At 37.7% G+C, this 21,651-nt stretch overlaps 2 protein-coding genes across 2 annotated transcripts; both read right to left on the reverse strand.

Moving 5' to 3' along the window:
- Positions 1-1,228: 1,228 nt before the first annotated feature.
- LOC144288403 (olfactory receptor 2T1) lies at positions 1,229-2,314 on the reverse strand. The gene has a single exon (XM_077855911.1). It carries the CDS (start codon positions 2,183-2,185, stop codon positions 1,229-1,231), a length of 957 nt encoding a protein of 318 aa, XP_077712037.1. The 5' UTR covers positions 2,186-2,314.
- Positions 2,315-20,462: 18,148 nt separating this feature from the next.
- Positions 20,463-21,422, reverse strand: LOC144289196 (olfactory receptor 2T6-like). The gene has a single exon (XM_077857432.1). The coding sequence runs from the start codon at positions 21,420-21,422 to the stop codon at positions 20,463-20,465; it is 960 nt and encodes a 319-aa protein (XP_077713558.1).
- Positions 21,423-21,651: the final 229 nt, after the last annotated feature.

Consider the following 21,651-nt stretch of genomic DNA (forward strand, 5'->3'; position numbering starts at 1 on the left):
AGTACATGAATGAATGAATGAATGAAGAAGTATCTGAAATATATAATGTTTAATCAATTATATTTTTTGAAAATTTGCACTCTAATTTAAAATATTTCCCAACAGAAGTCTCTTACTTCCTTGATCCCCACTGTTTTCATCTGTAATTAGAGCTGTTAATACGTGTTTTTTGGTTCCAAGTTTGTTAGAGAATGGTGAGCCTTACAAGGTGTATGAATTGTTAAGTTTTAGACAGATTGACTAATATGATTGATTATGATTATTAATAATTTTAACAAAGTAACCTCTATTATACTTGAACTCTTTATATAATCAAATGCAACACTAAATATGTTTTGCCACATGTTTATTGTCCTCAATTCCCGAATCAGTGAGGAGCATGAATATGGAAAAAGAGCAAACTCCTAGTATCTGGCTGGTATATGATAACCCTGATGACCCTGTGACATATTTGAAAAAAATTATTTTAGTATCCTCCCAGCCCATATCCCTGTGTGTTCCTCTGACATTTAGGAAACTTATAAGCATATTATATCCCCACATTTTCTTTTCCGGGCAATGTCCTTCGTCATCATCCATAAATTTTAATTTATCTGACAGGTAGTTTTCACTTACATGCTACAAACAAAAGTTAAATACTGCATTGATACTTAAAGTAAAACACACCTAGTTATTTTATACAACACAATGACTATTTGAGAAAACTATATTCAGTGACTCTTTTGACCAACTGACAAACTGGAACACGTAGGTAGATACACAATTGTCTTCTTAAAAGGCTGAGTCAGGTATTAGTCTTCAAACTAGAAAAGATAATATTTTTCTTATTTTTAGGTGGTGCAAAGAGTTTTAAAACAGTATCATCTATACCAAAAGTACCATCTTCCTTTCTGCACTCAGCATACTTCATACCATTTAAAATTTCATGCAATTTATGTTATCTCCAAAAGGTGAAATTGCAGATCAGGAAATTTTATCTTCTATTCTTGAAAAACACTGGGCATTTATTTTGAATACAGGTGAACAGGACAGAATAAAGGGAAGGTATAAGAAAGATGAAGGAATGAAGATCAAGAGGATGAATTTTTTTATATTGATCTTTCTCTCTCTTTTTTTTTTTTCATCCTGCACAATTGAACCTACTCTCCAGTTTAATCCTTCATTGAGAGCATGGCTACCACTGTCCACAAAGTCTCCCATTTGCCATCCACATGAGAAGAAGCCACTATCAAAACACTTCTCCTGCCACCCTTTGTGTACCCTTGAACCTGGCCAATGCTTTTTTCAGAGCTCCAGTCACATCCTTGTTCCTCAGACTGTAGATGAGTGGATTTAGCATTGGTGTAAGGATTGTGTAGAACACAGAAAAGACTTTGTCCTGGGCTGGCCTGTGGTAAGAGTGTGGCAGCATGTAGGTGTACATGGCAGCCCCATAGAACAAGGTCACCACTGTTATGTGAGATGAGCAGGTGGCAAATGCCTTTTTCCTCCCTTCCACTGAACTCATGTGGTGGACTGTGGTCAGAATTCGAGCATAGGAAGAAATCACCACAGAGAAAGGAATCAGCAGCATCAGAACACAGCACACATACATTACTGTCTCATAGAGGGCTGTGTCTGCACATGCCAACTTCAAGACTGCAGGTGCCTCACAGAAGAAATGATTAATCTCTCGCGAGTTGCAGAAAGGAAAGCTCATGGTGATAGGAGTTAGAAGAAAGCCATCCAAAGAGCCCCCAAACCAGGAACCTGCTATGATCATCCAACAGACCTGGCGGCTCATAAGAACAGGATAGCGAAGAGGGTTGCAGATGGCCACATAGCGATCATAGGCCATGAGGCCCAGCAGAAAGAACTCAGCTCCCACCAGGGTGAGGTAGAGGAAGTGCTGAGCTGTGCACCCCATAAAGGAGATGGTTCTTTGACCAAGTAGGTAATCAACCAGCATCTTTGGCACAATGGTGGAGATGTACATCATGTCAATGAAGGAGAGGTGGCTGAGCAAGAAGTACATGGGTGTGTGAAGTCGTGAATCGGTGCGAATCAGGAAGATCATGACTCCGTTGGCCATCAGTGCAGTGAAAAAGATGATAGAGACAATGAGAAAAAGAAGGCCGGAGATGTCCTTCCTGTTGAACAGCCCCATGAAGGTGAAGTCCGTAGAGGATGTGTTGTGCATCTCCATTAATCCTATGATGGTGCTACTATGACCTACAATCTTCCAAATAAAATGACAGTATCCTCAGAGAATTAACATAACAACATATGGGTTGATTGTTAGGCAACAAACTACTAAAATTTGGGAGAAAACTCTTAAAAATATTTTCTTACAACTTTAGCACAGATATCTAGAAACTAATCTATTCTAGAATGTTTTTTACATAAAATTGATCATTTTGAATCAATATTTCTTTAAAAACATTGAACAAGATGATGTCAACAGATGCTATTGTACTACAGTGATACATTTAACAACACATAAGGGTGTAAACCATGTTATTCAGTTAAATATACCCTGGTCTGCTGTGTGTGTGTGTACATATACATACTGTCTTAGATATGTTTAAACTGCTATCCTTATTAAATGAATCCTTATTATAATCAACATTAGCACCATCTTAAAAACATTTCAATACTGACTATGAGTCATCTATCTCTGCTACTTAGCTACAAATGAGTGATCTGCTACATGGGCTGTGAGAATTATGAGTATTCTCCTGGTGTCAGTTCATCTGCATTGCAAAATCAAATTGTATGGGAAAAAATAAAGTGGGAAATGGAAACCACTCTTGCAAACACAGAAAAAAAGGGAAGTCCCTCTTGTAGAATTATTTTTATTTTTAAGAAAGAAATTTAATTTTAGGATGATGAAGAATTGGAATTAACATTATGTACTAGTGGGCAGCCCAGGTGGCTCAGCGGTTTAGTGCCGCCTTCAGCCCAGGGCCTGATCCTGGAGACCTGGGATTAAGTCCTACATCGGGCTTCCTGCATGGAGCCTGCTTCTCCCTCTGCCAGTGTCTCTGCCTGTCTTTCTCTCTGTGTCTCTCATGAATAAATAAATAAATAAAATCTTTTTTAAAAAAAGATTATGTACTAGAGGGACACCTGCATGGCTCAGCAGTTGAGCATCTGCCTTTGGCTCAGGGCATGATCCCGGAGTACTGGGATCAATACCCACATTGGGCTTCCTTCTTGGAGCCTGCTTCTCCCCTTGCCTATGTCTCTGCCTCTCTCTCTCTCTGTCTTTCATGAATGAATAAATAAAATTTTTGAAAAAAAAGATTATGTACTAGAAACGGCATTAGCTGTTAGAATTTAGCATTAGCAACTAAGCCCAGAGACATACATGTTAAGCTATAAATCACCTCTTATTATTAGTAATTTAATTTTTTCATAGTGATTAGTAATTAAGAAAAATTGGTTACCTATATTTTATGTAATTTCAGGTGATATCTACAGTTGTGAAACATCTACAACAAAGTTTTTGAAAGTTAAGGATGATTTTTATATGCTTTAATATTGAATATGTCATGGCAAGATATATTTTACCAATACATTTTTGAGGTAGATTGATCAAACTAATTTATGTTTCTAGAAATATTCAAAGTATGAGCATGTGAGTCAATTGCACAGAAAACGAAAAGCTATTAAAAATAATTGTGAGGAGTGTACTTTGTGTGAAGTACTTCATATATATGGGCTTGTAAGGCTTCACAATAAACCTAAAAAGTGAGGAACTATAATCCCCTTTCTCACTGATGGCAGAATTGTGAATAATGTTTTTATGGTCACACATACTATTAATGGAAGAAATGTTTGGACCAGGCTGTCTCAAATCATTCTGTGCTCCTACCTACATTCTAAAAAAACCTAGATATTTACATTAGTTGTCAAATGAAATGTGCCAAAAGTGTGAATCTGTTAAATTTTAAACTATATATAATCATTAATATGGCTAATAAAGATGTTATAATTGAGAATACATCACAGAAATTATTATAATCATGGCTGCTGATTTTTAACAGAATAAAGTGTTTTTCTTATCTTATTTATTTTTGGTGCTAATTTCAAAAGATTTGAGCCAGGTTTCATAAGTTCTCCGACACCATGTACCATTTCATCATGATTTCCAATCTGCCTCATTTTTCTCCCATCTTTCTAGTTTTCATTAATGGAACCCATTAACATGTGTATCTACAGGGAAAATGTTGTCGAGTTTATGGGATAGCCTAAATATTAGTTGTTTTCTGTTTCCATACTTCCCACAATTTGATCCTAACATTTGATCATGCCCTAGGATCTCAGTATCAAAGAGAAAATAGGTATTGCTTTATAAGATCAAGTAGCTTTCCCTGTTCAACCAATCATATGCATTCCAAAAATTTTTAATACTATTCTGCCCCTCTCATTGTTTTTTTTTTTTTCTTTCTGTTGTTGTGGTTGTTTCCCTCTCATCCTATCATCCTAGCAGTAACAAAGGCAAACTCTAAAGTCTTCTCTAGTTTGCAGCTGGCTTGCCTTATTTTCCTTTTATGCACATGAAAAGACCTGATTGGCTTTTGTGGACATTGCTGCTATAAACAAACATTGGGGTGCACATATCCCATCAAATAGCTGTTTGTATCCTTTGGATAAATATCTAGTGGTCCCAAAATCTGGAAAGAGCCCAGATGTCCACTGACATATGAATGGTTAAAAAAGACATGGTATATACATACAATGGAATATTACTCAGCCATCAAAAAGAATGAAATCTTGCCATTTGCAACAATATGATTGGATGTAGAGGGTATTATGCTGAGTGTAATAAGTCAGTCGGAGAAAGATAAATACCATATGATTGCACTCATGTGGAATTTAAGAAACAAAAAGATGAACCTAGAGGAAGGGAAGGAAAAATAAAATAAGATGAAAATTGAGAGGGGCTTAAACCATAAGAGATTCTTAACTCTAGGAAACAAACTGAGGATTGATGGAAGGGAGGGGGGTGGCGGAAGAGATAATTGAGTGATAGGCATTAAGGAGGGCACTTGATATAATGAGCACTGGTTGTTATTTGCAACTGTTGAATCACTAAATTTTATCTCTGAAACTAAAAATGACGACAACAACAACAACAAACAAAGGTCCAACTGGCCAAAAAACAAGCCCCTTTTGGTTTGATTTTTCATCTGCTGTCTTATTATGAGGAAGCATTATGAGGAGGACATATAATTGTTGAATTTCTGTAGAACACAGATTATATTGCTTTGTTATGATTAGTACAAATGAAAATGTTAAAACAATGCCCAGGAAAAAAAGAAAATGTCTAGAGTTATTATGTGCCTTTATACGGGAATTTGATCCTGAAATGATGTAGTAGATATAGAGTAAAGCAAAATTTAGAAACAGATGAATTGAGTTCTCTCTCTGACATTAAAGAATTCTGTTACCTTGGATTCTCTCCCCAAACTTTTTCAGCCTGTTTCCATTTATATTGAATTTAGATAATATAATATAACAGGGTTGCTTTATGGATGAAACGAGAAATTCTTAGGTGAATATATTTTATAAAATGCAAAACAAAATATGAATGTTTTACTCATATATGTTAGTTATTTCAAAACTGTTACTATGTATGTGAGAATCTCAATTTCTTATTTAAGCAATCTGCATATTCAACTAAAATCCATGAATCTGAATTGTAAAATACTCTTGAACTTCAGTTCCATGGACTCTGGCATTCCTGGCAAAACGACTTCATCTGTCCAATTCTATATTTTTGCTCTAATTATCTTTTCACTTGAAGGAAATGGCCTTTAGCATAAATTTTCAGAAATATATGCATCATATTTAAAACTGAAGAGAATTGGGCAGCCCCGGTGGCACAGCGGTTTAGCGCCGCCTACAGTCGGGGGTGTGGTTCTGGAGACCCAGGATCAAGTCCTACGGCGGGCTGCCTGCGTGGAGCCTGCTTCTCCCTCAGCCCGTGTCTCTGCCTCTCTTTCTCTCTCTCTCTGAATAAATAAATAAACCTTTAAAAAAAACTGAAGAGAATTTAAATATCCATGAGAAATGTATATATGTCTGGACTGAAAATTATGAGAACACAAGAAAAAATATTAAATAACATTGGTATGACTTAATTGGATGGAACTATCCCCAAAACTTCTTTAAATTACTATTTATTATGCTATATCACAAATTGAAAAAATGAACAATGCATTTATTCCATCCTGACATCTACAAATATGCTCTTATTTTGTAAGGAGTATGTATTTGGTTGAATAGGGATGTTTGAAGTTACTTCTCCCACCTAACTTGAAATTAGGGTATGATTCTTGCTGAGGCCCGGGATGATCACTAAGCCTATCTTTTGAACCAAGTTACAATGGAATCTCTAAGCCTTTTCTTCGTTCTAATGGCCACTGGTGAACTTTCTGCCAGATGAAAGAGCATACCCCATATTCTTTCAGTGCAGTAGCTCCATGGCTAGAATCTCCGTACTCACTTGGACTAAAATTTGCCTCATGGAATGTCCTTCTTGCTCTCTAGATCTGCTCAGAAGCAGCTTCTTCTCTTTTTAATTTTCAGCCTTTCATAAGGTGAATATGGTTAGACTTTCTTCATGCTTCTCTGTGCCAACTTATGCTTCTTGATTCTTGTATGCATTTATGAAGACCTTGGCAAAATATTCAAGTTCCAGGTATTAACTTAAGATGATCTTTGGCAATATCCATTTTAAAATGCAATATCTTAATTCCAATGTACTTCAGGTGGAGTTTTTCCAGTTCAGAATACACTAGAAATATTACATTTCCATTCTTATATCAAATATATCACACTTTTGGCACATTATGTACACATTAAAACTCTTCTGGTTGAATTTTTACATGAGAGTTTCTCAAGCCAGTTCAATTCATAGTTGTGCAGTTTTTAAAAATATTTTATTTATTTATTCATCACATACACACACACACACACACACACATGCATACACACACACAGAGGAGAGAGAGAGAGAGAGGCAGAGACACAGGCAGAGGGAGAAGCAGGCTTCGTGCAAGGAGCCTGATGTGGACCTGATCCCAGGACTCCAGGATCACACCCAGGGCCAAAGGCAGGCGCCAAACCACTAAGCCACCCAGGGATTCCCAGTTGTGCAGTTTTGAAACTAAATACAAGACCTTATCTCTGAATCTTCTCTGTATTCCTAAATTATGCATAGTATCTCAAAAAAGTTATAATCAATAATAACATCAAATTGGAATAAGAACCATAGAATTATTAGACAATAAAATGCCAATGTAATTAGACCATTTCACCAAGTGTCCATTACTGTTTAGAGCATCACTACAAAGAGTGACTTAGAACCATATTCTTTTGTCAACCACATACGTTGCCTGCCAGAACCCCTAAAGAGATCACATACCTGGATAACCACAGCTACAGAGACCCACTGTTTGTGATTGATGTTTAGTCTATGGGATGCAGAGCATTAAAAAATGCTGGTGAATCACTTCCAGAGTAGAATTAAAGAATACAGGTGTCTATACAACCTTTAAAAGTCTTATGGAAAAATGCTATGGAAAAATGTTTGCATTATTGACAGCATGGCAAGAGCTCTGGGCTTGAAATCAAAGGGCCTACAGGAGTCTGCTTATATTATCATTAAGGGAAATACCTCCATTTTCCAACCTTCAGTCTCCTTTTCTGTAAAAAGAGGGCAAGGATACAAAGGCAAGCATGCCAATGGTGGTGGTGGGGAACCCCAGGAGGGAATTAGGAAGCCTTTTTGTAATTGGTGCACTATAAATAGACTAGTTCAAGTTTTTCATTTAACTTTCTGTGTCTTTCAGATAGTATTGTCCCTATCTCATCTAATTTGCAAGGTCAATTTTTGCTTAAATCATTAGAAAAAGAAAAAGAGAAGGAAAAATTTTGCAAAGATCATGTATACACAGACATAAAAAGGTATTTTGTAGAAAAGAAGATTCTTTTCATTATTCTATTCAAATAGCATCAATACAACTGTATATTTGTAATGAATGCTCTAGATAATTTCTAGAAATCATTAAACAGGCAGCCTGCCTCTCAATGTAGTTGGGGTGGGGGCCATGGTGAGCTTATGTCACTAAGCTTGCACCTGGGATTTTCAGCCCATGAGTTGTAGACAACTCTGCCTCCACTTCCTTAGATTTAACTTGCATAAATATTACTGACATCATACAGAGTTGATTCATTCAGACCCCTAGATGCTCAGTTTTTCCTTACTCATCAAATATTTGAAGTCTCATTTGGAGAGCCAAGCTGGGTGCTCATCAGCATTTGATCTGTCACCTGTGATCTTCCTGGACAATTTCAATAGACCAGGTTTTCATTAAGGTAATGGGAGATGGAGAATAAACAAAACTGGCCTAAGTATTGCAGCAGCTTCTAGTGATTCACATGAATTGCTCAAATTTGATAAGGATTTTTACATTGTTTAGAAAACTTCAAACTGGGATCCCTGGGTGGCGCAGCGGTTTGGCGCCTGCCTTTGGCCCAGGGCGCGATCCTGGAGACCCGGAATTGAATCCCACATCAGGCTCCCGGTGCATGGAGTGCATGGAGCCTGCTTCTCCCTCTGCCTGTGTCTCTGCCTCTCTCTCTCTCTCTGTGACTATCATAAATAAATAAAAATTAAAAAAAAATTAAATATTAAAAAAAAGAACTCAACTTTAAAAAAAAAAGAAAACTTCAGACTATTATATCCAATAGTTTAATTAAAAAATCTTCAAAATGATTTATTGATTTATTCATTTACCCAATATTCTCTCATGTTTAACCTCATAACCTCATCACCCCACATTCCTCAATATTTTTCTCAGCCATGCAAACTGAATATGTATTAAAAGCAGCTTGCTATACACACTTCTTGGTATGCATAAATTAAGAAGATAATGCACATCAACAAAAAAAATCACCCTATGCCTAATTTTATACTAAACTTAGGCCCAACTAAAGAGGATCATCTCTGTTACTTACTCAGACATGAATTCTCTCCAAAGAGCCATTCAGAATAGGGTGTGTTATTCAAAGGTTGAGATGGTCATACAAAATGTAATAAATAGGAACAACAACAACAACAACTACTACTACTACTCAGTAAACTATAAGAACTTTATGTAATTAAGAAAGGAATAAGGAATTAATAGAGCCTTTTCAGAAAATAGAAGGTGATCTGTTACTAGAAGAGAAATGATTAAGATTAGTGGACTTAGTTTATCCTCTAGTTTATGTTGATAAAGAAAAACATTCATAGTCATTAGTATCCACAATGGGAAAACTTTCAAGATTTGGACAATCTGTATGTCTAGATGTCCTCTGCATGAAAATACAACATATAGAGGATTTTAATTTGGATTTATGAACTTGAATTTTCTGAATTATAGACAAGAACTATCCTTCGCAACTGTTGATGGAATTAGCACAAAGAGAGAGGTACAGCAATTTGTTAAGAGATATTTTGCAATATAACTCTGCAGATGGAAGTATCATTTAAAAATGCCATCCTAAAATCCTTGAAACAATTTGCATTGTTAGGACAAATCATACAAATTCTCCAGCCTAATATAAAAGTATGTTAATTTTTGCTTCCTGTCTTACATGAAAATATCTAGAAACCAAAGAGAGACAATTGTGAAACAGTAAGAAGGCAGGAAGAAAGCTGCAGACCATTAAAGAATGCTGAATCGTCTCTGGGTGTTCTGTGTTTGGATTCCTGGGCAAAAGGGGTAGTGCCCAGGGTGGGAAGAGGCAAGGACTTAAATAGTTTTGAGAGAAGGCCATGAAATGAAGTGCTCTTGGAAAGAGCGGGTCATTTCCCTGTGGATTCCAGGGACGTTAATGAGACAGTTCATTAGAAGTTTCATGGAGTGGAAGAGAGTGAGCCTAAGTTCATATGGGCTTTGAGAAAAGTGTTGCCACTTTTCTCCACCTACAGACTCACAAGTGCAAGTCCCTGATTTTCTGAGCATTTCATCAGAAATTTCCTCCAGCAGCTTTCCCTCCTAGAGAAACGTGGGAACTAATGTAAAAAGACATAAAAATGGAAAATAGCCCAGTTTATGTTATTTATTTTAGCATTTTATTGATAGTCTAATAGTTATTATATATGCATATTAAGGCAATACACACAGTGAGGAAAATAAGAAAATGTCCAAAAATTTAGAAGCCCTTCCCAAAAAACTTACAAGCTCCCTTAATACCCAGAAATAGTTGCCAAAAACATATCATATAGAAGGTCATCCTTACAAAATTGCATTCCTACTGTATGAACATATATATAAGTAAATATAAAATGTATATATATATGTTGTATAACATTTACACACCGACACACACACACACACACACATATATGCATGGGTAAATGTATGTGTTACGTATAATTTGACAATTTACATCGTTCACAAACTGCTTCATAAGAAGTATCTCTGAAGTGAAATATTCTTTCAAAGACAGCATTCAGTGTTCACAGGGTATTCTACCCTAGGGACATGCTCCATTATATTTAACCAATGCTTCATTTTTGATACATACAACACTTTAATTGTGGCAGCAATAAATTATTTAATGATAAATATCCTAATACTTAATTTCGAGTGTGGATTTTTACGTGTTTTTTTTTTCACATTTTCTTCCATCAGAATTAGCCAATTTGTGTAAATATATTTAAAGTTTTGGTTTTATTTTTATTTTTATTTATTTATTTATTTTTAAAGATTTCATTTACCCATTCATGAGAGACACACAGAGAGAGAGAGAGGCAGAGACATAGGCAGAGGGAGAAGCTGGCTTCCTACAGGGACCCTGATGTGGGATTGCATATCAGGACCCCAGGATCACTCCCTGAACCAAAGGCAGACACACTCAACCACTGAGATACCCAGGTGCCCTTATTTTTATTTATTTATTTATTTATTTATTTATTTATTTATTTATTTATTTATTTATTCATGAGAGAGAGAGAGTGTGTGTCAGACAGGTGGAAGTAGGCTCCATGCAGGGAGCCCGACGTGGGACTCGATCCTGGGTCTTCAGGATCCGGCCCTGGGCCCAAGGTGGTGCTAAACCGCTGAGCCACCCAGGCTGCCCCTTTTTTATTTTTATTTTTTTTATTTTTAAAGATTTATTTTGTTTATTTATGAGAGAGAGAGAGAGAGAGAGAGAGAGAGAGGCAGAGACACAGGCAGAGGGAGAAGCAGGCTCCATGTAGGGAACCCGACATGGGACTCGATCCTGGGAGTCCGGGATCGTGCCCAGGGCCAAATGCAGGCGCTAAACCGCTGAGCCACCAGGGATCCTCCCCTTATTTTTACATTGTATTTTACATTATCAGCTTACTTTCCTATTGATTGATAGTTCCTATTTTCCCAACATCCTCACAATACTCTCTAAAGAGTTGTAGTAAATAGTATTTTACATGTAGTAAATAGCATTAAACATATACACGTTTACATATCCGGTAATATTGGCCTAAGATGACTGAATTTAATTATTATTTTAAAAAATTAGTGAGGTTGAAACTTCTCAAATGTGTTAATATTTATTATTTTAAAAGTTATCTGCCAATATTATTTTTCATATTTATTAGAAATGTTACTTTTTAAACTTATTTAACATTCTCTCTACATATTAAAGTATAAATATGTCTGTCAACATGTTTCAAACACTGTTTGTATTTTCTTGTTTTTTTCTATTTTTTTGTTATTGTTCATGCTTTTTTGTTAAATAATAATTTTTTAAGTTATAAAGTAAAAATCATCAGCATTACTTCATCCATTTTGAATTTATTTTCCTGTATGGTGTAAGTCAGTGGTCCACTTTCATTTTTCTGCATGTTACTGCCCAGTTTTCCCAACATCATTTGTTGAAAATACTCTTTTTCCTGTTACTTAGTCTTTTCTGCTTTGTCAAAGATTAATTGACCATATACTTGTGGGCTCATTTCTAGGTTTTCTATTCTGTTCCATTGATCAATTTGTCTGTTTTTGTGCCAGACCATTCTGTCTTGAGGACCACAGATTTGTAACATAACTTGAAGTCTGGAATCATGATGCCTCCAGTTTTGCTTTTCGTTTTCAGTATTGCTTTGGCTTTTTGGAGTCTTTTGTGGTTCTGTACAAATTTTAGAATTGTTTGCTCTAGCTCTGTGAAAATGCTGATGATATTGTCATAAGGATTACATTAAATGTGTAGATTTGTTTGAGTAGTATACACACTTTATCAATATGTGTTCTCTAATTTATAAGCATAGAATGTCTTTCCATTTCTTTGTGTCATCTTCAATTTCTTTCATCAGTGTTCTAGTTTTCAGAGAATAGGTTTTTCACCTCTTTAGTTAGGTTTATCTCTAGGTATCTTGTAGTTTTTGATGGAATTGTGAATGTGATTAATTCCTTAATTTCTTTTTCTGTGGCTTCATTATTGGTGCAACAAATTTCTGCATGTTAATTTTGTATCCTACAACTTTACTAAATTTGTTTATTAGTTCTAGTATTTTTTGATGGCGTGTTTTAGGTTTTCTATATAGAGTATAATGTCCTATGTAAATAGTGAAAATTTTACTTCTTCCCTGTCCTGGCAAACATTTTTTTTCAAACTGTGTGTGTGTGTGTGTGTGTGTGTGTGTGTGTGAGGGGGTGTGCATGAATGTGCATGCTTGCATCTCATAGAACACATTACAATTTTTTTTTTCAATAGCTGTTGGGTTTGCTCAACAAAAATAGGTCTGTATATAAATACATTTGAGGCAAAAGATCTGAATTTTGTGCCAGTGTTGCTGTTGATAGTAGATTGTGTAACCCAATATGTTTGCTGTAACTTTGCCCTGTAATGATAAGTTTTAACAAGATCAGTAATCACATATATGGGGCATTTGACTCCCATCTAAACCATGGGAGTCAACACTAGGTTCTAGCCTATGCCCATCCTGGTTAATGAGATTACATCACTCTTCTTACAGAGCTTACCTCTGGTCCTTGTTGTTGACAAAATCGTCAACACAGAAACCTAGGAAGTCACTGAAATTGGCACATGCCATAAACTCATTGGTCAGTTATTGACAAGATTTCCTTCAGAATTACTCCTCTGAACTTTCCTCCTGTATAAAGGATCCCCATATTTACTTTGGGCATCATTTACAGAGTGCTTACTGATTGTCAGGCCCATGGGCAGGTCTTGGAATACAACTGGCTCCCTTGCCCCACCAGCACTCCTTCCGTGGATGGTGCTGTGCTTCTTGGGGAAACAAATTAATGCTAAAGATAAATATATAACATATATTTAAACATATAATGCTAAAGATAAATATATAACATATATATAACATATATATTTATCTTTATATATATTCTAATTATATATACATACATACATATATAAGCAAAACATGTGTTCATGGCATTCTCAATATCAGAATAGAAACCAAAATTTAAAAACTTTGGTCATGTTTTTCCTGTAGTTGCTGCAAGAGCTTGTGCACTACGCATTGTTGTCAAGGTAATTTCTTTTTGAAGGAATCAACAATTATATCTTGAAGAATATTGCTCATTTCATTTACGAAAAAATTAAGGCTAAAACAATACAGTCATCTAAGTGACAGAGTGAATGACTAGCAGAGTCAAGAGCCAAATTGATTACCTTTCCAGGCATTATTAATTCCTTTGTGAAAACAAGTTACACCTTTGCATGTGGGTTTCTACCAAAGGAAGCACAAGGTCCTAAGACGTATTTCATGGGCTCCAGTACTGACATCCAACCCAATTTTCTGAAATAATGGCTGGATGGTTCACAAGTGGAGGAATGGCTTCAAATTCCTTTAAAAGACTTCAAAATGTTCTACTATCTTTGAACAGCTGCGATTGTCTGAACTACATAACCCTTATAGTGTTTGAGACTTATAAAGAAGATGTGGTTTATGTATACAATGGAATATTACTCAGCTATTAGAAATGACAAATACCCACCATTTGCTTCAACGTGGATGGAACTGGAGGGTATTATGCTGAGTGAAGTAAGTCAGTCGGAGAAGGACAAACATTATATGTTCTCATTCATTTGGGGAATATAAATAATAGTGAAAGGGAAAATAAGGGAAGGGAGAAGAAATGTGTGGGAAATATCAGAAAGGGAGACAGAACGTAAAGACTGCTAACTCTGGGAAACGAACTAGGGGTGGTAGAAGGGGAGGAGGGCGGGGGGTGGGAGTGAATGGGTGACGGGCACTGGGTGTTATTCTGTATGTTAGTAAATTGAACACCAATGAATGATAAAATATACTCTGAGAAGAAAACCACTTCACTCACTCTAATGAGGGCTTTTCCCTGCAGTAGCATCCTTATTTTGAAATATTGTTTCTCCCTAGTGTTGAGAAGAATAACGAATACAGGGAAATATAGATCACTTACTTTTCCTCCAGACACAGAGTGTGCATTACCAGACCCTTCTTATCCAATTCAGTAGGGGAAAGGATGCTGACTTGGGTTGTGTAGTTCCAAGGGAATACTACCACTAACACAAGTAAAACAAAAGAGCGCTTGGTTCATGTTCTAGCAATTAACTTTTTAACTTTTCTTTATCTTTTTTTCTTTTCTTTTTTTTGAATTGGAGTTCAATTTGCCAACATACAGCATAACACCCAGTGCTCATCCCATCAAGTGCCCCCTTCAGTGCCCCTCACCCAGTCACCCGACACCCCACCCACCTCCCATTCTACTACCCCTTGTTCATTTCCAGATTTAGGTGTCTCTCATGTTTTTTCACCCTCTTTGATATTTTCACTCATTTTCTCTCCTTTCCCCTTTATTCCCTTTCACTATTTTTATATTCCCCAAATAAATGAGACCATATAATGTTTGTTCTTCTCCGACTGACTTATTTCACTCAGCATAATACCCTGCAGTTAAATCCACATCGAAGCAAATGGTGGGTATTTGTCATTTCTAATGGCTGAGTAATATACCATTGTATACATAGACCACAACTTCTTGATCCATTCATATCGATCACCACTTGGTCATGGTGAATAATCTTCTTAATGTATTGTTGGTTCCTATTGGCTAGTGTCTTTTGAGAATTTTTGCATCTGTGTCCATCAAGGATATTGGCCTATAGTTCTCCTTTTTGGTGGGGTCTTTGTCTGGTTTTGGAATTAAGGTGGTTCTGGCCTCATAGAACAAGGTTGGAAGTATTCCATCCCTTTCTATCTCTCAGAACAGCTTTAGTAGTATAGGTATGGTTTCTTCTTTAAACGTTTTTATAGTTCCCCTGGGAAGCCATCTGGCCCTGGACTTTTCTGTGTTGGGAGGTTTTTGAGGACTGCTTCAATTTCCTCCCTGGTTACTGGCCTGTTTAGGTTTTCTACTTCTTCCTGTTCCAGTTTTGGTAGTTTGTGGTTTTCCAGAAATGTGTCCATTTCTCCAAGATTGCCTAATTTATTGGCATATAGCTGCTCATAATAAGTTTTTAAAATCATTCGTACTTCCTTGTTATTCGTGGTGATCTCTCCTTTTCCATTTGTGATTTTATTAATTTGAGTCTTCTCTCTCTACCTTTTAATAAGGGTGGCTAATGGTTTATCTATCTTATTAATTCTTTCAAAGAACCAACTCCTGGTTTTGTTGATCTGTTCCACAGTTCTTCTGGTCTCTATTTCATTGAGTTCTGTTTGGCTTTGGTTTTATTTGTTGTTTTTCCTCCAGCCCCTTTAGGTGCAAGGTTAGCTTTTGTATTTGAGTTCTTTCCAGTTTTTGGATGGATGCTTGTATTGCGATGTGTTTCCCCCTCAGGACTGCTTTTGCTGTATCCCAAAGATTTTGAACTGTTGTATCTTCATTCTCATTAGTTTCCATGAATATTTTTAATTTTTCTCTAATTTTCTGGTTGACCCTTTTATCTTTTAGCAGGATGGTCTTTAACCTCCACGTGTTTGAATTCCTTCCAAGCTTCTTCTTGTGATTTAGTTCTAGTTTGAAAGCATAATGGTCTGAAAATATTCAGGGGACAATCCCAATCTTTTGGTATCAGTTTAGACCTGATTTGTAACCCAGTATGTGGTGTATTCTGGAGGAAGTTCCTTTGGCACCTGAGAAGAATGTGTATTCAGTTGCATTTGGATGTAAAGTTCTGTAAATATCTGTGAAATCCATCTGGTCCAGTGTATCATTTAAAACTCTTGTTTCTTTGGAGATGTTGTGCTTAGAAGATCTATCAATTACAGAAAGTAGATTTTTCCTTTCCGATTTTTCCTTCTGAGGTTGTCATTTATTTCCCTTAAACTTTCCTCATGACCTTTTAATTGTTTTTCTTTTTTTCCTCAGATTCCTTCCTTGCCATCAACTTGTCTTCTATGTAACTCACTGGTTCTTCTATTTCATTAATCCTCTTCATACAACCTCTAGTTTGGATTGCATCTCATCAATTGATTTTTAATCTGATTAATCTAATTTTGTGATTCAAGTGTCTTGAATCCTTATGTTTTTTCCAGAGCCACCAGTAGCTTTATAATTGTGTTTCTGAATTGGCTTTCAGACATTGAATTGTAATCCAAATTCTTTAACTCTATGGGAGAGAGTACTGTCTATGATTCTTTTTTTTTTTTTTTTTTTTTTTTGTGGTGAGCTCTTCTTTCTAGTCATTTTGCTCAATGCATAGCGGCTAAAAACAAGTTTTAGTGGAAAAAGGAATGAAAAAAATAGAGGAAAAAAAGGGGGGGACAAAGAACAAAAACCAAAAGTAACAAAACAAAATAAAACAAAAAACAAAAAACCAAACCAAACAACAACAACAACAACAAAAAACAAACAAGGAGGGTTATACTCTGATTCTACATACTATAAGTCCCCTGACTTTACCTGGAGCTCTCCAGGGCGTCTTGTTCAAGAACTTGCTCTTCCCCTGTCCTTCCATCTGGTCTTCTGTGCAAGGGGCCCGCTGTGCTGATTCTCAGGTGTGTGCACCTGGGGGAGCTGCCCACTCCCTGTGTGCTGCATGAATCAGTGGGAGCTGTTTATCCTGTGAGTCCCCTATTCCCTGGCAGCCCCACTCACTCCTAGGCACAAGGTGATATAGGGAGGAACAAGACTGGTGATGACCAGGTCTCCAGCCCTGGAGTCTGCTCTCACAGTAACTCCCACAGTTTCCCAGTCCACAGGCCCCTGGATGCTCCGAGGGCAGGGGGCGCTGACCTGCACATCTCAGAGGCATCCTGCGGCAGGAGTGTCCTTGCTGTCTTGTGTCCTCCTCGCCTCCGGCTGTCCCACGTGGAGCACCGGATCTTGGGCTGTGTCCCTCGACGCCCTGGGCTCTGGGGTCTGCACTACTGGAATTGTTTTCCTGGGGCCGCACAACCCCCTCCGCATGGAGCCACCACCTGAGCCGCTGCCTGAGTGCTCCCGAGGCCCCGCCGGGCACCCACTCCAGCCCTTTAGGGAGCTCGGCTCCCGGTGTGTGGTGTGGGCTCCCCCGGGGCGCACCTCCTCTGTTAGTGATCCCGGGAACCTGGGGACTCCACTGCCCCTCCTGGGATCCTGCCCGAGTTCTCTGCGAGCGCCTTTCCTTTTGGAAAGATTGGTAAAGTTCCTACTTCCGGGACAGGGCTTTCCTGTCCACCTGGCCTTCTCCTGGCTCCTTGCGGGGGGCCCCTTCCCTACTGGATGCTTTTTTATTTTTATTTTTTTTTCCTACCTTGATAGAAGCGTGAACTCTTCTCACTGTAGCATTCCAGCTGTTCTCTCTTTACATCTCAGGCCAAATTCATAGGTTTTCAGGATGATTTGAAAGTTATCTAGGTAAGTGAGTGGGGGCAGGTGACTTGGGGACCCTACTCTTCCACCATCTTGCCCTGCCCCCCGCAATTAACGTTTCTTTCCAAAATATATTAGCTTTGTTGCTCCCTATCCCCAAAATTAACACAGCCAAATCCTAAAAATAAGGCTAATGAAATTAATGAGCTCTTATCCTTTATTGCTAAATATCACCCTATTTCTATAAACTCCACTACGTTTTGGTGACAGCTTCTAAAAATTTATTTTTTTATGACTTTACTTATTTGAGAGAGAAAGAGAGAGAGAACGAGAGAGAGAGAGCATATAAAGGGGGTAGGCAGAGGCAGACAGAGAAGCAGATTCTCCACTGATTAGGGGCCCTGTGTAATGCTGGATCCCAGGACCCTGGGATCATGACTTGAGCTGAAGGCAGATTCTTAACGGACTCAGCCACCCAGGTCCCCAGATTTCTTTTTCTTTTTTTTTTAATTTATTTTATTTTATTTATTTATGATAGGCACACAGTGAGAGAGAGAGAGAGGCAGAGACATAGGCAGAGGGAGAGGCAGGCTCCATGCACCGGGAGCCCGATGTGGGATTCGATTCCGGGTCTCCAGGATCAGGCCCTGGGCTGAAGGCGGCGCTAAACCTATGCGCCACCCAGGGATCCCGCCCCCAGATTTCTTAAGTGAAATACAGTATCAGAGGATTTCATGGTGTGTAAGTTTTTCTTTTTTATTAGTAAACAGATATCTTAGTGGGTTTTTGTTTTTTTTTTTTTTTTTTTTTGGTTTACAGAAAGTTTAGCAGATGGTACAGAGAATTGCCCTCTATTACTTTTCTTTCCCCTGTTATTAACATCTCTTATTAGTGTAGTATTTTTGTTACAATTGATGGATTAATTTCATACATTACTATTAACTACAGTCTATAGTTTACATTAAAATTCACTCATTCAGTTCTATGAATTTCGACAAATGCATAATGTCATGTAAACTCCAACTACAGCATCATACAGAATATTTTCAGTGCTTCTCCCTCTGCCTGTGTCTCTGCCTCTCTCTCTCTCTCTGTATCTCTCATGAATAAATAAATAAAATGTTTAAAAAAAAAGAAGTATCCACACCATAACTGACATCTAGGGAGAGATTCCAGAAATCTGATAATCTTAATGAATTGAAGAAGCTTAAAAGGGATTACTGAATTTATGAATTAATGGATCACCTTTTTCTCTCCCATCTCTCAGTGTCTTCTTTTTTTTATGAGTTGTAGCACACAGAGTTTATTCCTCACACGAAGCCTTGCCTTGTTTGTAAAGCACTTAAGCCCTAGCTTTTTATTTTTTTAAACTTTTTTAATAATAAATTTATTTTTTATTGGTGTTCAGTTTGCCAACATACAGAATAACACCCAGTGCTCATCCCGTTCTAGCGCCCCCTCAGTGCCCACCACCCTCAGTGTCTTCTGATGTAATATTTATTTACCACTTCACAAGTATAACATCATAGAATTGACTTAAAGAGGATTAGTCTGCATTTCTGCAAAAGTACATGCTTCATTTCCTCCAACTCCAAATTTACTTAAAAGAAGAATGTTTTCAGTTCCTACTCAAAGAAAAGATATCTGGATTTTCTAAATATTGATTTGAGTCTATTTAAGTATTCCCTTTGAAGGGGTTTTGAAACTTTAGTTTCTTTCAAATGTCTTTCATATGTATGTACACCTAACCCTTCTATAAATCCCCATCAATGAAACATTTAAACAATGTAATACAAATCACTAATTCTTATGAAAACACTGAAAGTGAGCAGAGTATGCAATATTAACTGGACATTTTGGAGCATTTATATACATTAATTACAATCAGAGAAGTGGTATGAGATAAGAACTGGACTTGGAACCAGCATAGACAGCCACCATGAGTGACATGTAAATTTGTTTCTATAAGATGTTTTTCAGAAGTCCAAATCAGAAGGACCTTTAGAAGAGGCCATGGGATGTGCAGATATGAAATCTAGCACAGAACCAGTTTGAAACAGATCAGAGCTGAAGCTTGTGCAGAAACGCCCTGAGACTGCTCCACAGTTAACTTTAGTACATTATAATACTAAATCTCTTCTCAGGGGCAGAATTTAGGCTATTTTCTTGAGCTTGTGAGATATACACTAGCATGTGAACATGCTAAGTATGTGCAGTAAACCTAGAATGCTAAGGAATAAGGTATGTATAAGTTGCCTAGAGTATATGCAAGTTTCCAGACTCTGACCCCTCTGCATACTGAATAAAAGCTAACTGCACTATCTCCAGGCAAGACACTGCTTTAGGAAATTTCCTCAGTGTTCTCCTTATCTATTGCAAGAAAATAAAAGCTTCCACATGGGACTGATTGTAAGCCTTGGATGTACTACCAGCTTGAACTCACCGAAGAAAGGTACCTAGAGTCCAGTAACAGAATGGGTGGACACAAAGAAGGAATAAACACCAGTGGTATTTAGGCACTCTGGAATTATTCACTTGTGAATGTTACAATCAGTTTCACATTTTTCACAGAAGTGCTGATGCATCTTTCAACATAACTGGCATTGGCAGTTGCTGAATGCATTATTCTTATTACCCATGGCATAACCCCAAGTAACAGTACCCCTGAACAGATATGGATGACTTAGACTGTCAGAATTCTCTCCTTGTCACACCAGGAGCTCCTTGACATCTTGCCAAAATTCTTTTAAAAGCTTCAGTTACATCTGTGTTCCTCAAGCTGTAGATGAGAGGATTTAACAAAGGAGTGAGAATGGTGTAAAAAGCAGAGAAGACTTTGTCTTTGATTGGTGTGTGGTAGGATTGGGGAAGCATATATGTGTATAGGGCAGCCCCATAAAACAATGTCACCACCATTATGTGTGATGAGCAGGTAGCAAAAGCCTTCTTCTTTCCTTCATCTGACTTTATCTGGTGCACCGTGATGAGAATCTGAGCATAGGAAGCAATCACCACAGAGAAGGGGATCAGCAACATCATGACACAGCAAATGTACATGACCATTTCATAGGCAGCTTTGTCACCGCATGCCAGCCTTAGCATGGTGGGTCCTTCACAGAAGAAGTGATTGATCTTGTGGGAACTGCAGAATGGGAGACTCATGGTGATAGGGGTGAGGAGAAAGCTGTCCAAAGCACCACCTAACCAAGAGCTGGCCAAGATCATCCAACAGACCTGGTGGCTCATAAGGACAGGATAGCGAAGGGGGTTGCAGATGGCCACATAGCGGTCATAAGCCATGAGTCCCAACAGGAAAAACTCAGCCCCCACAAAGCCCATGTAGAGAAAGTACTGGGCTGTACAGGCAATGAAGGAGATGGTCCCCTTGCCCACGAGATAATCGATCAGCATCTTGGGCACAATGGTAGAGATGTACATCATGTCAATAAAAGAGAGATGACTGAGCAGGAAATACATGGGGGTGTGGAGGTGAGAGTCTATATGGATCAGGAAGATCATGACACCATTAGCAATCATGGCCATGAAGAAGATGGCACAGATGATGCTGAAAAGGAAGCCTGAGATTGCACTGTGAGTGAAGAGCCCTGTGAGGATGAAGTCACTGGAAGAGGTTTGATTGTCTCCATCCATGGTGCTGAGTTGAACCTGGGGACATAAGGAAATAAGTGGGGGGTTAGTGAAAGTTCCAGTAGATAATATGAACCCTTCAAAATGCCTGTAGAAGTATTTATTACATTAAAATTATTTATATAACTAATACTAAGTATTTTGTATGTGTGTGTATGTTGTGGGGCTGGTGTGCAATTTCATTCTTGGATATTTCTTCTTGTTGAAGAACAATTTGAAAGTTGAGTCTCAG

Source organism: Canis aureus, chromosome 18 (genome assembly GCF_053574225.1).
Source record: "Canis aureus isolate CA01 chromosome 18, VMU_Caureus_v.1.0, whole genome shotgun sequence".
Lineage (NCBI taxonomy): Eukaryota > Metazoa > Chordata > Mammalia > Carnivora > Canidae > Canis > Canis aureus.